This window comes from Poecile atricapillus, chromosome 5 (assembly GCF_030490865.1).
Source record: "Poecile atricapillus isolate bPoeAtr1 chromosome 5, bPoeAtr1.hap1, whole genome shotgun sequence".
NCBI classification, from domain to species: domain Eukaryota; kingdom Metazoa; phylum Chordata; class Aves; order Passeriformes; family Paridae; genus Poecile; species Poecile atricapillus.
The window spans coordinates 20,823,983-20,839,391 of record NC_081253.1 but is presented as its reverse complement, the minus strand read 5'-3'; the positions used below and the strand labels follow the sequence as shown (position 1 = coordinate 20,839,391).

General features: G+C 40.3%; 1 protein-coding gene across 3 annotated transcripts in view; it reads right to left on the bottom strand.

Annotated features, from left to right (window-relative positions):
- The window catches only part of MAP3K20 (mitogen-activated protein kinase kinase kinase 20), a 90,055-nt gene that overhangs the window by 15,156 nt on the left and 59,490 nt on the right, over positions 1-15,409 (bottom strand). For 2 of the 3 annotated variants that reach the window (XM_058839235.1, XM_058839237.1), the window contains exons 12-16: positions 7,246-7,290; positions 6,322-6,352; positions 6,061-6,200; positions 4,821-4,883; positions 3,752-3,844 (exon numbers count right to left, since the gene is read on the bottom strand). In XM_058839235.1, coding sequence (XP_058695218.1) covers positions 3,752-3,844; positions 4,821-4,883; positions 6,061-6,200; positions 6,322-6,352; positions 7,246-7,290 — 372 coding nt within the window. Of the gene's footprint in view, positions 1-3,751; positions 3,845-4,820; positions 4,884-6,060; positions 6,201-6,321; positions 6,353-7,245; positions 7,291-8,761; positions 13,827-15,409 lie in introns of those variants that run through there. The other variant, XM_058839238.1, reaches the window with a different exon arrangement.

The following is a 15,409-nucleotide window of genomic DNA, read 5'->3' as shown; positions in this document are numbered from 1 at the left end:
AATAAGGCAAAATGGTGAGCCAACTTCAAGGCTTTGTATTTGGATATAGGTCAAATTGTGCCACTCTCGGTAAAAAATGAAAACATTCAACAGCATAGTGAAATCTGCCCTTTTGAGGACCAAAACTAAAGAATGCATCAATAGAAGGCAAAAAGACTGTAAGGCATCCTTCTCAAGGGGTTTGGTGATTCATCAGTGTGGAGCAGACATAGCTCAGGCACCTTTCCCTGATTGGGAAATTTTAATGAGCCATCTAGGAGGAGAAAGCCATTGAAAATTCCCCCTGCAGTCCTGCAAATCAGCTCAAGCCACAACTGCCAGGGTTTGTTGTTTTACTCTCCATCTTGGACTTAATTGGTGGTCCCCTGCCTTTTTCTTCAATTTGTGGGGGGAAAAAATTCTAAATCTATCACCATTCAGCTCATTGGGAATTGTGTACAGAAAGGTCATGAAAAGGCAGTGAATGGAAGTAACCACATAACTTGAACTACAAGAGTTGGAAAAGAAACCTCTAAAAACCAGGTTAGCTTTGCAGTGCTCACTCCTGATGCATTCAGAGAGCGCAAAGGTCAACTGAGCTTTTATCGCCTCCAAAGATGCAGCTAAAAAAGGAAGGAAACTGTAATGAAATGACTGCATCTGTCAGCTGGTGGAAACCAACATAATCCCACTACAAGACGCAGTTTAAATTAGATAAAAAATATGGGGCTGGTAAAGCTGTTTACTGGGAAGTCAATGTTTCATTCAGCATACAGAAAAGGCTGAAGATTCAAATGTTGTCCCCTGAAGCATATCTAGCAGGATTCTAGCTAAAAGGCACTGCCATTCCTAAGGCCCTCAAGTTTCTGCCTGTTGATGAAGGAATGTGTGTTGGCTGCACTGATGGGCACGGCACAGTGCCCAGGAGAGGACACCTGTGCCCCAGCCAAACGCATCTGAATTAACCAGCACCCCTGAAATGGTTTCTGGGTCCTGGACCAGCTTCTCCAGCACTTTTATATCTGATGGTATTTCTGTACGTCATGATGCACTCCATGGCTGCACCCACTCCACAGCTTTAGTTTGGAGTTTAGGAGGCTTTCGTCTTATGTGTCCATCCTGTCCCACGCTTGGGCACAGCCACCTCCAGCGACATGGATGGGCTTGCTTCCAGGTGCAACTACACCAGAAGGTGCACTACAATAACTAAAGGGAACTCGACCCAGAAGACCAGCACAGGGCCAGCCTGCTGTAAAACCTCCCAGCATGACCTGTTCTCCTTACAGAGCCCTTCCTGCTGCCCTGCACCACCTCCCAGCTGAGCCTAATAACCTCCCTCACCGTACACAAGTCTAGCAGCCAACACATCACCCAGGGAACACATACTCTCAATGTGTAACCCAGATTTGAGATTATTGCCTCTTTTTCTTCATGATTAAAACAGGAGAAATGTTTCTTAGCTAGGCAGCTGGTTATAGGGACTGATTAGGGTAAAGTTCCTTTGAGAAATTTATTTTTAAACTGATGTAGGCCAGGTTTTTAGCTATAAAGATGGTGGAAGGCATGATCCCAAGTGCTTCTGCTGACCCAGTTTTACAGGAACAGCCACCACTCTTTTACAAAAATGGGACAATAAAAGAAGTTTAAACCCTTCAATCCTGATTTTCACCCTTTTCCCAGTTCATTTGGGAACAAATCTAAATGGCAGCAGTAGCTGGCTCAAAGCAGCCTCTAGGGGAGCCAGAAGATTGTATGCAGGGGTTTTCAAAGAAGCAAGCTAGCCAAATTTCTTATACAGTATGTACCACACCAGTCTTTGTCAGTGTTATTTATGTTTAATGCAAATTACTTGCCCATGTTTGCCCTAGCATCCTGTCCAAAACATCAGACAATCTTCTCCTTCCAGTTCACTTTTTCAAACAGGCTCTGCTGCAATATCTCTAAAGGCAGTGCAGATCTCAGACAGATATTTCCAGCCCAGATATATTCAGGTGACAAACTGTGCATTCCCTGCTGAGGCATCACTAAGCACACAGGGTGCTGCAGCAGGGCAGCTGACAGGGAAGGCATGCCTGGCATGCAACCACAGCTTCAGAGGGAATGGCTTCCTTAGGAAAGGGCCCAACTGCACACAGAGCAGACAGGACCAATTAGGAGCTCACAGGGAAGGCAGGACCAAATAAAAAAGCTTGTCAGAAGCCTGCAGAGGTTATGTCAACACTACATAGGCCCATTGAACTAACTCTGCCCTCTCATAACAATTCAGCTTCTGTCCCATACAGTCTCATTCGCACATTTTACTGTCATGGCTAAAACATCTACTCATCTTCAAACCTAAGGAGGCATTAGTACAACATTAATTTCTCTCCAGTGCTCAGAGGTCTATTTGCTCCTTCTCTTGCTCTTTCCTGGAGATGGTTGCCCAACTTCCTGCACTATGGCTAACAGCCCATATTGGAAATGGAAGGGAAATAAGAGGTTTTTCATAGACTTTTAGTTCCTTCAAGAGTTAGTTGCACATGGGAGAGAAAAATGCACACCTACAAAAAAGCAGCTGTACAGCTGCATAAGCAACACGCTTTCAAGAACACTGAGAAGTCTAAGTAATTCACATAGTGATAAAGAATTTTATAGGAAAAAGAAGTACTCAGGATAAAAGAAACAAACTAAAAAAGGAAATCTCCAGAGAAAAAGCTTTTTCAAATTGATGAAATTATTTCAGTATGAGTACAAGTTCCTACTAGGTTCAAACCTAAATGCTTTCTCTGCAAGCACCACCAAGTACAGAAATCAAGAGACTTCTGCAAACAATATTCCCTGAAAGCAAAGCAGCCAGATAACACAAGATGAAAGTCAGCCTCCCACAAGTTTAGGGGGGACACACAATGCAGATTTATCAAATACAAAAGGGAACAAATCCTGTTGTCACAACCCCTGACTCTAGCTCAGAAATGCTTTGCACACCATTTCCACATAGATGATTAATTCTAAAACCCTTGAACTTAGAGTCCATGGCAAGCTGGACAAAGCAAACAAAAAGCATGGGACAAACCTCACTCTTAAGAAAAAACAATGTGGTATAAATCCTTTGCTGGAACATCTGGAGACATCAACGCTCCTGTTACACAGGGTGCAACGAGAGATCCTTGAACCAGCTTGGCTTGGAGCTGAGGTTTGATTAGGACATGGCACACTGGCAATTGCTGAGGCACAGCAGTTTTGTGCAATGTGTTGCAACAACCCCTCCCTCCTTCCCCAGTACCATGAAGGCACACAGTCTCCACCAGGACTAGTCCCATCCTGCCCAGCTAGCAGCCATGCATACCATGTATTTTCCAAAATCCTCTTGGTTGCATAAAACAGTATATTTCTGCTGGGATAAAAGGAAGTCTGCCTACCAACATCTGGCATATGCCACTGCTCAACCGTCAGTGGTTTTTTTTTTAATAAATGGATTACTATTTCACACCTATTAGGATAAAAGGAACAAAATGAAATCCCAAATTACAAAAATTACAATTTAAAAAGTTGTTCACAAGGAAACAAAAGCTTTCAGTCAAAATCACTTTCTGTGCTACTCTTTTCTTCCTTGCGTATTCTGGGGTGATAGTTCCTCATCACTGATGCAGCCCCATTTACCTCCTTGACATCAGTCAGCACTTTCTAGAACAAGAGGATTCTCATACCAATTTATCTTTTGTATCCAGAAGATACTGGACCCTCTGGGTAGGGACTCTTAACCAAACCAACTGATCTAGCACTCCCAGCTTACCTTTGGACCGTTTCCCGGCTTCAAGTGATAACCAAAAACAAGTTCAAGATTCACTACTTTCTCTATGCTTTCTTCAGATCCACCTGCAGAATCCTGGCAAAAAAACAGGCAAAGGTGAGAATTCTCATCTACCACAACCCACTGGGAGACACAACACACCCTTTGGTGGCAGAAAGGATTTGCCTTTAGGTGCTACAAGTCTGGCAGGCAGCAGAAAAAGAACATCACACTCCAAGAGGGGCAAAGGCTTCTGCATGGGTTTTGGGCTGGTAGCGGATGGCAACCAGGAGATGTTGCACAATTTCTGCTCCTGGCTGAGCTGCTCTGGCACGGTGCGGTGTCCCTGCAAGCATCGTGGCAGCTTCTGCCACTGGAATTGCAGCTGGCACAGCAAGACAGCAATGCTCTGACTTTCATTTTCCCCTCCAGGGAACAGAGTTTTGCTATATGCAAATTCACTTTATGTGTATTTATTTCACTCTATATCTGTGCAATAAATTATGACTAAAAAAGCTACTTCAGGATTTGGAGTCTAGAATTCCTTGATTAGCTCACTGAATAAAGCAAATATCTGCTCTATCAACATCAAGATTCCCAAACACTCTTTCCCTTTTGCATGGATCTTATTACTGATATCAGAAAACTAATTGGTTGATGTGAGGGTGACAAGACACTAAATCATCTTTCTCTCCTATAACATTAGCAAACTGGGGAATGTTCTGGGCCAGGGGTCTGCTGTTCTTCAGTGGTGACCAGTTGGTGGCAGCAGTTTGGAAGAATCGCTCTTCAATGTAGTTTCTAATTAACGACAGCAAACAAATTGCTACCAGTTGTCCTTTAATTAAATTCTACCAGCTCCATGATATAAACTTAGAACCTCCTTGAAAACAACTTCTATTATCCTATTATTTGTTCTGATGTGACCCATTGCTGCTGTTGACTCTCCACATTTGTTACAACCCTCTATAGGAAGTGCAGCCCCCCTGAATGGGGGAAAGTTGAGACATGAGAACAGTGAAATATTCATACCATCACAAGAAATACACCTTATATTAACACTGATACTTGCCTTAATTAATGGTGGAAAATGAAATAGATTTAGGTAGTCATGGGTTAGTTTCTCGATAGCAGTCTAGGAAAAAAAAAAAAATCAACAAAACCAGATAGGAGTTATTTAGTAACTCATCCTGCAAATACCAGCATGAAAAACAGCACAACCCCATGTGCCCTCTGTTTTCCACTGTGGATACCTTAGGGCTTGTGAGAAGAATTTAAAATATAGCCCTGTTCGGAAACTGTTGCAGTAGATTGGCCTTGGTTTGCATTCAGAATCAGATCTGCTTAACCAGAGAAAGAAATGTTTGGGGGCTTGTTTTTGTTGTTTTTATTTATGCTCAAATCAACCCAGGAAGCCAAGATCTTTCATTTTGGACATTATTGACTTTATTAAGTTTCAATAATCTTCCCTGTAGGAAATGTAAATTTAATATATCAGTAATGGTGTGCAGGCATGGAAAATATGATTGATGAGCAAAAGGGGAATAAATCTGTGTGACTTACAAAGCTAAATTTGCAGGACTAGCAATTACAATACAAGTATCTCTTTACTAGTAAATTGTGATCTAAAATGATTGAGACCCAACAGAATTACAGATGTTGCTTTTATAGAATCCCTTTTCCAAAGCTGTCTGCCAGAAAACTCAACTCTCTCCTCTGGCTGCAGTACTAATACCATTACCATTGTTGTGATCACATTTTCTAGACCATGATTTTCTTAACTCATTACAAACATTAGATATTTAAAACACTATTTTACAGTGAAGTTCTAAGAGCAAAGGAGCCTGTCTGTAAATCAGCTTTAAAGTTGTCCAACTGAGTTTTGTTAGTCTAAATATGCTTTACACTGTGAATGAGATGTGGAAGTTGAGAAGCTAAGATTTCAGTTCAAATAACTGTTTTTGTATCTGTTTCTCCTTCAGCTAAAGAGAGCTCTCTCTGAAGATTCCCAAGCTTTTATGCTGGGAGAATGGCCCTCCTAGGTGAATCTGGAGCAGTACTGCCATCCAGCTCACAAAAAAATGAAAAACTACGGAGGAGTATAAAGGCCACAACACATTTCCATGCCTCATAAAATGTTCAGGTTGCTTTGAGTTCTAGATCCATATGAAGCTATAATTCTGTCTAATTTAGATACCAAATATGTTCTCTATGTAGCTTTGTAACTTTTTTTGTTGCTAATATTACTGAAACCCCATAGACTCAGTAACACACTACAACCTACTGCGACATTCAATATATGCTGGTAATACCTTTAAATGGATGATGTGTCCTCTGGAAACAATTCCCATGTCCTTTAAATCCTCTTCTTCTAGGAGAAGCAATTGCTTCCCAGTGATATGATGCTCCTTAAACAAGCTAGCATAGACATTCATTTCACCAGAAGTATCACCTTAAGATAAAAGAGGTTATTCAAAGATCCACATGGTATTTTATTTAAGGGAGGGGAAAAAATGAACATATATATATTAGTTCATAAATGTGAATATGAAAGGACATATCAAAGCTGTTACCTTTTCTAGTAAGTTGTTGCATCCAGAAAAACTGCAAAAAAGAGGAATCAATCTTGAAGTTCAAATTATCAAGATCTTGTATTACAGTTATTTGGAGGTCACAAGTAATCACCCTTTTTAAAACAAAATTTAAAATTATTTCTCACTTTGGGATTAATTACTCAAGATTCACCAATGCAAGAGATTACTTCTGTTTAGCTTTTCCAAACTGCCTTCCATTTTGCAGCCAGCTTTCTCAGTATACTGTCATCAAGAAATGAAATGACTGAAGCAGAAGCTGAGAAATGTCATGTGCTAAAAGGGCTGAAGTGAAGGAGCCAGGGCTTTTATGGTTTTTCCACTGGCTTTCCAGACAGTCCTTTGGTAAATGTCAGCCAAACAACCCCATGATGCACAACACACAAAGGGAGTGCTTGATAGGACATTAAAATAATTTTGACACATCACTATGCCAGAGATAAATCAATGATGTGTCTTGTTTATCCTTTTAACTGAATAAAAAGGAATAAAGAACTCAGTGCCATTATTTTATATGAAAGAGAGGTTCCACATCCCTAAAAAGCCCTAAACATTTTTTCAGTTTATTGCCATCCAGCTGGCACACAGTAGGATAAAACCTTTGAACTCATTTTGTCCTGTCCAGGGTTGGGTCATTGGGCACCTCCATATTTCTTAAACAAGGACCCAGGAATGCCTTCCTGGCTGCTGTCAGGTCCCAGCTCCCACTGTTTTCTGGACACTGGAGAATGTGGCTCTTTTATGAAGGTAATTCAAATCCTTAATGTACTTCTGGTCATTTTCAAGCCTTTCTGGGACACAAGTTTCCCTAGATGCTCTGATCTGGCCTTCCCTCCCACCGTGCCCACTGTAATTTGTTAGAGTTACAGCATCATGACCCTGGCCACGTTAACACAAAATACTCACCACATCTTCTTCGGTCCATGCACAAATATCAAAGGAGGGCAGCAACTGTGTGAGAGATATGAATTGAAAAGAAAACCATCTGACCATTTTTCTCCCCTCCACCCAAATTCTACTCTGGTGGCTGATACTATTCTGTTCCTTTTTCCCTGCAAAGCGCAGGACTTAGGCTGCAACTCATATTGATGTATTAAACCACTGGATTGACACTGATTTTTGGCTAGCTCCAACAGAATGTTGGCAGTGTTAAATGGATCCTGTCCCTCTCTGCAGACAAAATTACCAGCAGATCTCCAACAAAAAAAAAACTTAGGAAGCAAAAGTAAACCATTTGATGGCAAGGGGCTCTATCTACCTCTCCTCTTGGTTCTGACACTACAGGAAGGCTTTTGCTATAGTTTTGGTACCACTTGATTTCTGCAATGAAAAGAATGCTGGGATTATGACTCCCTCCCAAATGATGGATATTTTCTGCAAAAGGAAGGAAAACTTTCACTGGACAACAGTGAAAACAGAATTTGGAGTCTGGCCACTGTAGACTTCTTCCCACCCATGTACAGACAAGTCTCTCTTGGTTTCTGCCACTGCTTTGTAACTACTCTGGTAAGGCTGGAGGAGTGCAGCACTTCCCAGCCTTCTCCTATGCTTTGCTGGATGCAAGACGGTGTTAGTTCTTGAAGCACTAGGAAACCATGGAGGAATGGCTGTATGAAACAAAATTTGGGATGATTTGAAAATGGACAGAGGAGAAGATGTCACTCTAACAGTGATGGCTATTTTACTCATACGAGTATATGGTACCCAAGCATCACCTTTTTGCGCATTTTTATCCAGCTTAAAGGGTTAGCATTAATTTTTGTAGATCTGTATTTGGACAGTCATTGTCACCCAGAAGCTCAATACCATGATGTAGTTGCAAACTCTTTTGATGTAGGTAACAGTGATTTATGAGAGACTCAGCTCAGTTATCCCTGAGCCCCCATGGCTTTGTCACCTCCTTCAGAGAGCCCTGGCACCCCCAGGTTCCCCAGACCCCACCCACAAGCCAAGCATGTCCCCTCGGCAGGCCCTCACCCCGGCGCCTCCAGCTGCACACTAACAGTGACCCGCAGCCTGGGCAGAATGCTGGGGGGCAAAACTAGTGCTGGGGGAAACACTTAAGCACAAGGAAGGGCAACACCCTCAGGAGGCCATGAGCTGTGCCTTTTGTAGGTACTTATAGTCAAACAGGCTGGTGCTGCAGCAGGAGCCTGGTATAACAATTTGTACAACTGAAAAATTTACTGCAGAAGTTCAATAATGCATTTTCAGATGTACAGTGGGTTCTTTCAGCTTTCTTCATGTTTAAATATAACCAGTGGCAAAATAGTTCTGTTGGTTTTTTTTGTTTGTTTGTTTTTTTAATGGGAGAATAAAGGAGAAATGTCACACAGTTAGAAACACAAAAAAAGTTACGCAAACCAGCAGACAATAAGGAACCTCTTGGAACACCAGCATTTTACACAGTGACACAAATGCATAAAATTTACTGTCAAAATGTTTATTGCAAAATAGAAGTTTGGAACAAAAGAGAAGCAAGGGAAAAGTTCACACCAAAAGAAAGGTTATGACACCAATCGAGGAAATTGAATACATTGTATGATTTCTTTTTGTTTGTTTGCTTTGGTTTTACACCGGAAAATGGAATCCACAGTGTGAATAAAACAAGACATGGTATGTCAAGTGCAATAAAGAGGATAACTGACACTGCAAGATTTTACCACACAGAAGTGTACCATTGCATGTTTCACACAAATTATATATTCAGTTTACAGCACAAGAGTCTTGGCATAGGCATTGCGCTCAGCTTTGCTTTTTCAGAAGGGAAAATAAAGTTTTCTAACACTGTGAAAATATTTTTTCTATTCAAATTCCATCAGTTCAAACCTGAAGTGTAAGTAGCATCGACTTCTACTATTCAGTACAAAACTTCTTCAGTAGTGCAAAAGCAAGAAATGCAGTGGACTATATCTGACTTTAAAAGGCATATGAGTATTTAGCACACAATATAAAATGTTAAAAGAAAGTTGTTGGTTCTACAGTTTTAAAATTAAATCTTCACACATCAGAAATCTCTGTGCAGATTTTACAGTGGACACTAAGTTGAAGTCTGGGGGAAAGGGGAAAGGTCTCTCCTCCAGATTCCTACCAGTGCATTTTAAGGGCTGTGAAAATTACTGAATGAACTTACTTTTTTTACCTGAACATTCTACCTAGGACTGTAGTTAAAACCTCTGTCAAGTCAGAGGTCTAATTAAAAACCTGTAAAAGCTGCCTGATTACAGATAAAGGAAGTACAGCATTAAAGACGCACAGTAACACTGCTCGATACTTAACAGCTATATGCACATACAGATCTATTGCTACTGCTGAGAGCAATACCCATCATTACTGCATCAGATATTTAACTCGGAATAAACACTTCAAAACCCAGAAGGAAAGGGAACCAACATCTAAGAAAACCTCTGGAATGATAAGCAAATGACAAGCCATGAACATGACTGTGTGACAAGAGGCCAGGCCAGACCTCACCTCTAGAAAGCCCTTCCCATCCAGAGGGGACAAGCACTGTGTCAGGGAGCACACAATGGCTGGTGATGCAGCACACCCACACACCGTACCTTAAGGCACTTGCTACTCCAAGAAATTAGTGATGTCATCATCACAAAAATGACTAGATCAAAAGTTTTCCTTCAGGAAGTCCCATTTCCATTTTTTTTTCACTACTGCTGAAGGAAAAGAAAGAACGTTGGGAGTTGGACATCCTGTCTTGGTCCCAGCTGACCACACATCTTTAAGCAAGCCAAAAGTCAATGCTCCCCATTCTTCTCTGAGGCCGTTTACCCACCTAAGTTAATGTTTACACTACAGCAGCCTGGTAAAAACACGAAGTTCAGGCCTGGTTCTTACCTTTCCCCTCCATCAAATGCAATGATATTACTTTACTGCCTTCAGGACTTATGGAAGACAGAGGAAACTGGGAACCCAAAAGGCCTGGCAGGGCCTAGTGAGCTGAGAGGTGTACAAGGCACAGGAAGGCTTTTGGTGGTTTGTTCTGGCTTTGGCTCAGAGCAGCCAGAGAAATGCCTTCTGGGTTTGGTTGGATGCTTTCACAAGCTGACACACTATGTAGCTGTGGACTGTTGTGGAGATTTGTATAACCTGGTGATGAGACAGGTAGAAGATGGACTGGCATACACTGCAGAGCAAAATCAGGTGTGGAAGATATACTCTGACCTCCTCCAACCACACCTGCCCAACAGAGCCATTTTCAAAGCCTTTATCTAGTGAGAAGCGTTTCAGAGGCAGAAACAACACAGCTTGATTCTCACATATGATAACTGGCTTGTAAATTTGAGATACCTGGTATGAAACTCATCACAGGAAAGTAAAAATGCAATTAATACCACTGCTTTTTTAGTAAGCACAGCCATATCCTAAGTGTAACACTATCTCAACTGTGTCAGAAGAGTTTGTCATATTATCACCTTGTCTACAATTCAGAGGTCACTTTTGCTACTTTAAATGTGCAAGGAAGTTTTAGAAGACCCTAAATTTTCCCTTATTATACTTTAATTTCCTTTGAGAAACAACATGGGGAAAATAGGCAAAAGGGAAAAAAATCCATCTTGCTTCATGGAAAAATACTGAAACAAGTAGACAGTAGAAATTACTACAAGCACATTACAACATTCTGATGTTATTTGCTGATATAAGTTACACCCCTGGGTAAGCACAAAACCTTGAACACAGACTTAAGCCATGTGATGCCACAACTTTGAAAATCTGTGTCATACTACTTTAAAACTATTTTTATTTCTGTAAAGATTAAGGAGTGAATTTACAAATTCAGTTAAAACCCACACAAACATAAATGTGCATGAAGTGCTCCAAGATTGTCAAACACCAAAAAAGTGCAAAATATTAATGCTAGGAACAGATTTTTTTTTTTTTTATTTTGAATTCAAAATGTACTGAACCAAATTTTGTTTTCAGTTGTACAACCCTACACTGCTTACATGGTACAGTAATTTATGCACAATGATAAGCATCTTAAGACCTAAAGTGCACATATAACATTACACAAATCCATCAAATTTTGCTGAGTGCAAAGTGGCAGTTACAGAAATAGTATCATTGCTGTGGGTCTTAGCAGACGTAGACTTACAAAAATAGTACAAATCTATACTGGAGAAGGCTATTTGTTCTCATTTCCATTTCATTATTTGTCCTTCCAAGTCTCTTTTTCTCCCCAAGATCACGTTGCTTTGATGGACCTAAGAAGCCATCCCCACCTGAGCCAAAGGAGTTTTTCCTTGGGATACTTTGAACATATACTGCATCATTTAAATGATCATTTCATCCTGAGATAAGCTTCTGTATACAAGAGGGTTAAGTTCAGGTCAGTAGATTTTGGAGTGTTTGGAAGAAGGTTAAATGACATCCTGCAAGAACTACGCATCTTTGCCTATGGGCAGGTCTAATCCTTTGCAAGATGAATGGAGTGGGCCAGCTTGAAGCGCAGCACTTGTGCCTTACAGATGACCAGACCAGTGCTGACACCGAAGGATATAACAATTCTTTCTCATAACTCAAAGAGGTGCCCACTCTCAAAAAACTCCTCCAAGGAACTTTGTTTTGTTGAGTGAACAGGTAATGATTTCAGGCCTGCTGTTACCTAATGGATCCATTTTTCTCTAAGCTATCCACAAAACACCATAATATGTAGGTTAGAGCTGTGTAACAGGCAAGCCTATAATTAAAGAAGCCACTCAAAAACAGAAGTTTTATAAAAGAAACTCTTCTAGTAATTGAGAATGGAATTTTGATGGAATATTCCCACTACTGCTGAACTACACAGTAACATTTTTCTTTTGAAATGCTGCCCTTCTTCCTTGGCAAATATTTTACAACATCTTCCTTTCTAACCTGCATCTGTGTTCACACTGGTTTCCCTCCCTCCTTCTGCATCACCACTAAAGGGGTCATCAGGAGAAACATCCTCACTGCTCTCAACATAAGTGCCTGGCAGGCAATTATTGCAGCAGATTGTTACACACTGAGTTTTATGGTAAGCTGTAACAGCAGTGACAATACTTTAAAAGTAATGTAGCTGCAAAAAACAGTTATGCAGAGACTCATAAATTCCTGACATTACTGCCAGATTCTACTATAGAGAATTTCACATAAGTCACAGTAGTAGTGCCCAAGCTGAAATGTCACAGTGGCTTCTCTTTGTGCTTTCCTAAGGATGGCACACACCGTTTAGCAGACACAACAGAATCCAAATTTACAGACACCAATTTTTTGCTCTCAGGTACAAGAATAAGTCCATCAAAATTAATGAGGCTTCATGGATTCACATCAACATAACTGAAAATTAGCTTCTAGATCACAATATCTGATAATAGATGCAGAAGTCTGATTGCAGTTTACTTTGCTAGAGTGAATTATATACACATGCACATACACGTGAGGGGGGAAAAAAAGAACATTTATACAAATCATCTACTAATAGAGATTATCTGGGTTCTGCTGCTATTTGGTTTTTAAACTATACATTTAACTAACCCCTCTCTTCCCCTCCAAGCTTCTCTCTTCCTAGAAACCTATTTGTGACTTCCCACAATGCTGCCTTGAAAAAAGCTTTAAATTAGAAACACAGCAAACCCATTCACTACAACAGTAAGAAAGAATGGATGTAGAGAATAGCAAATCTGGAAGTACAAGCATATGCATATGATTGACAATTAAAGGGGTAAGGGAAATGACAAAAAACACAAAAGAAAAATTTGAAGTACATTAATGGCATTAAATGCATTGAAGTTTCTCCCAGTGTTTCCAGATCTTAAATTTATCAAGCAATAGTTTCTGTAATCAGGCACTAGGAATTATAGATATAATCATAAAATAATAATAATCTCAATTAGTTTGGAAATTTTAGTTCCAAATTTCATCAAAGCAGAAATAAGTCAGCACAATCGAAACAAAAACAACGTATCTTTCTACATACAAATATGCTCAGCCTGGTAAATATCTTTTTTGTTGTTGTTTGTTTGTTTTTTGTTCTTTTACAGGATTTAAACAGACCAAACTGACAGGATTCTTGTTCTAAAACTTTATTGTTTTACTTTGCTAAAATGATTTCAGGGTTGATTCTACAACTTATTTCATTCACTGCTATCATCTGTGTCATCAAAATCATCATCATCATCATCATCATCGTCATCTGACCAGTCGAATTCACTGAAACCCAAAGCCATGTTGATTTTCTTCCCTTTTCTCATAGAGGTGGTTTTAGAAGAATTCTTTTTGGCTTGCATGTTTATCTGCATTCCAGATTGCAGGACAGATCCTGCTTGATTCAGAGAGAAGATATCCCCAAAGCCCGTCATCATCAAGGCCTTCAGACTTTGGTTCATGCCAGCTACCTCCCCGTTACTTGTTGCTGTGATCTGACATGACATCTCTGCACTGTTTGACTCCTCTGTTTTAGATTCAAAGTAAGACTCCTGAGACATTCTTGCAGCAAGAGGTAAGAAAAACTATTTAAAGGAGGAAAGGACAGAGCAAAAGTGAAAGTTAGAACCAATTTAAAAATCAAGGAAAAAGACACCACCAGATTAGTCAGCAATCAACAGAAAGAATACGATTAGTGAATCTAAACACGGAGGTCAAGTAAGAATTCATTAAAACAGATAGCGTCCTTCTGGGGTCATTGTTCTTAAACCAAAGTGCAAAATCACTGAGTGGCATGGCAAGAACCACAGGCAACAGAGCTTTCATGACAAAAGAAGGTTCAAACTCCCCAGTCTTTCATTTTGTACAGCACAAAACAGAATATGACATTTCCCAAACAGGTGGACTGGTTCCAAGGCAATTGGAGTTGCTTAATTCAACCTTTCAGAATTGAAGAATAAATCAAGTTAAGACCAGAGAACCCAAACAAGCTCTGCAATTTGATGCAGAAGTAGCAGCCCCTAAATATCAGAAATGAAAGCAGTAGCAGACTGGTTTTGAGTGTATGCTCAAAAGGAGAAAAAGGGTCAGCCTGCAACAGCCACAATCAGAAATGAGTCTCTCACCAATGCAAAGGACAGGAGAACAGGCCTCCAGCCTGCACCAGCACCACATCTTCAGAAGCCATCCCAGGGACCAGCAGGCAGGGGAAGAGGGGTGGTTTTGGTCAGCCTGTCAGCTTCTTCAGTTTTGGTTTTTGTTGTTTGGTTTTTTTTCTTCTTTTTTGCTTTTTTTTTTTTTCTTTAGTGGTATCGAGAGACATCTATCAATTGGTTGTCATATTAAATTTCTACTAATCTTCACCTACAGATAATGGCATTCTCCTGACCCAGTCTGTTTGTAGTAGCAAATGAAATATGCCCTTTTCAGGTAAATGATTAATGCCTCTTCAGAGTGGCCAGGCTAGTAACCTCCATGACATGTTTGCCTGTGCTTCACAGGGAATAAAACTCAGGAGTTTCTAAATTAAATTAAATTAAACTACCTACTTGTCTTGGGGTGTTGAACTGAGACACGACTAGAACAACAGCAAAGGAGCTGTGTGTTAACACCTGCACTAGCCCTTCTTTCCAAAGCATTTGTAAAACTACTTACCCAAAATTCATGGGTTTTCATATGTTTTTTAACCTAGTTAGAAAACTGACTTAAGAGTCAATGGCAGGTGATCACAATAGGTTACAGGGGTGGTTATGGTGATGCTCTGGTGTGTAACACAAGAGGCTTTGCAGCCAGGGTTGCTCAAAGAGTGACCATTTCTTGGTAAAACCACATACACATTGACTAATTTTCTATCATTAAGAGACAGTATCTGTCTTCTGTTCCACTTGAGCTTTCCCTACTTATATAGACTTACTATTTGCATTGTGGTTAAGTAGTGATCAGGGTTTAAAAAACAAAAATAAAACTAAGAAATAGGGATGATGGAATGCCCTAAGTGCTCTTCATATATCTTACCACTATGTGATGAAAGAACCTGCAGCTAGGCTTTTGTATGCCTGGCTGTACAAAACCCCCCAGTTACACCATCAACATTGTGCTAGCTGGATCAAAGATCAGCAAAAGCTCTTCCAGATAAAAAGCAGGAATCTTTTAAAAACAAGACCTAGTA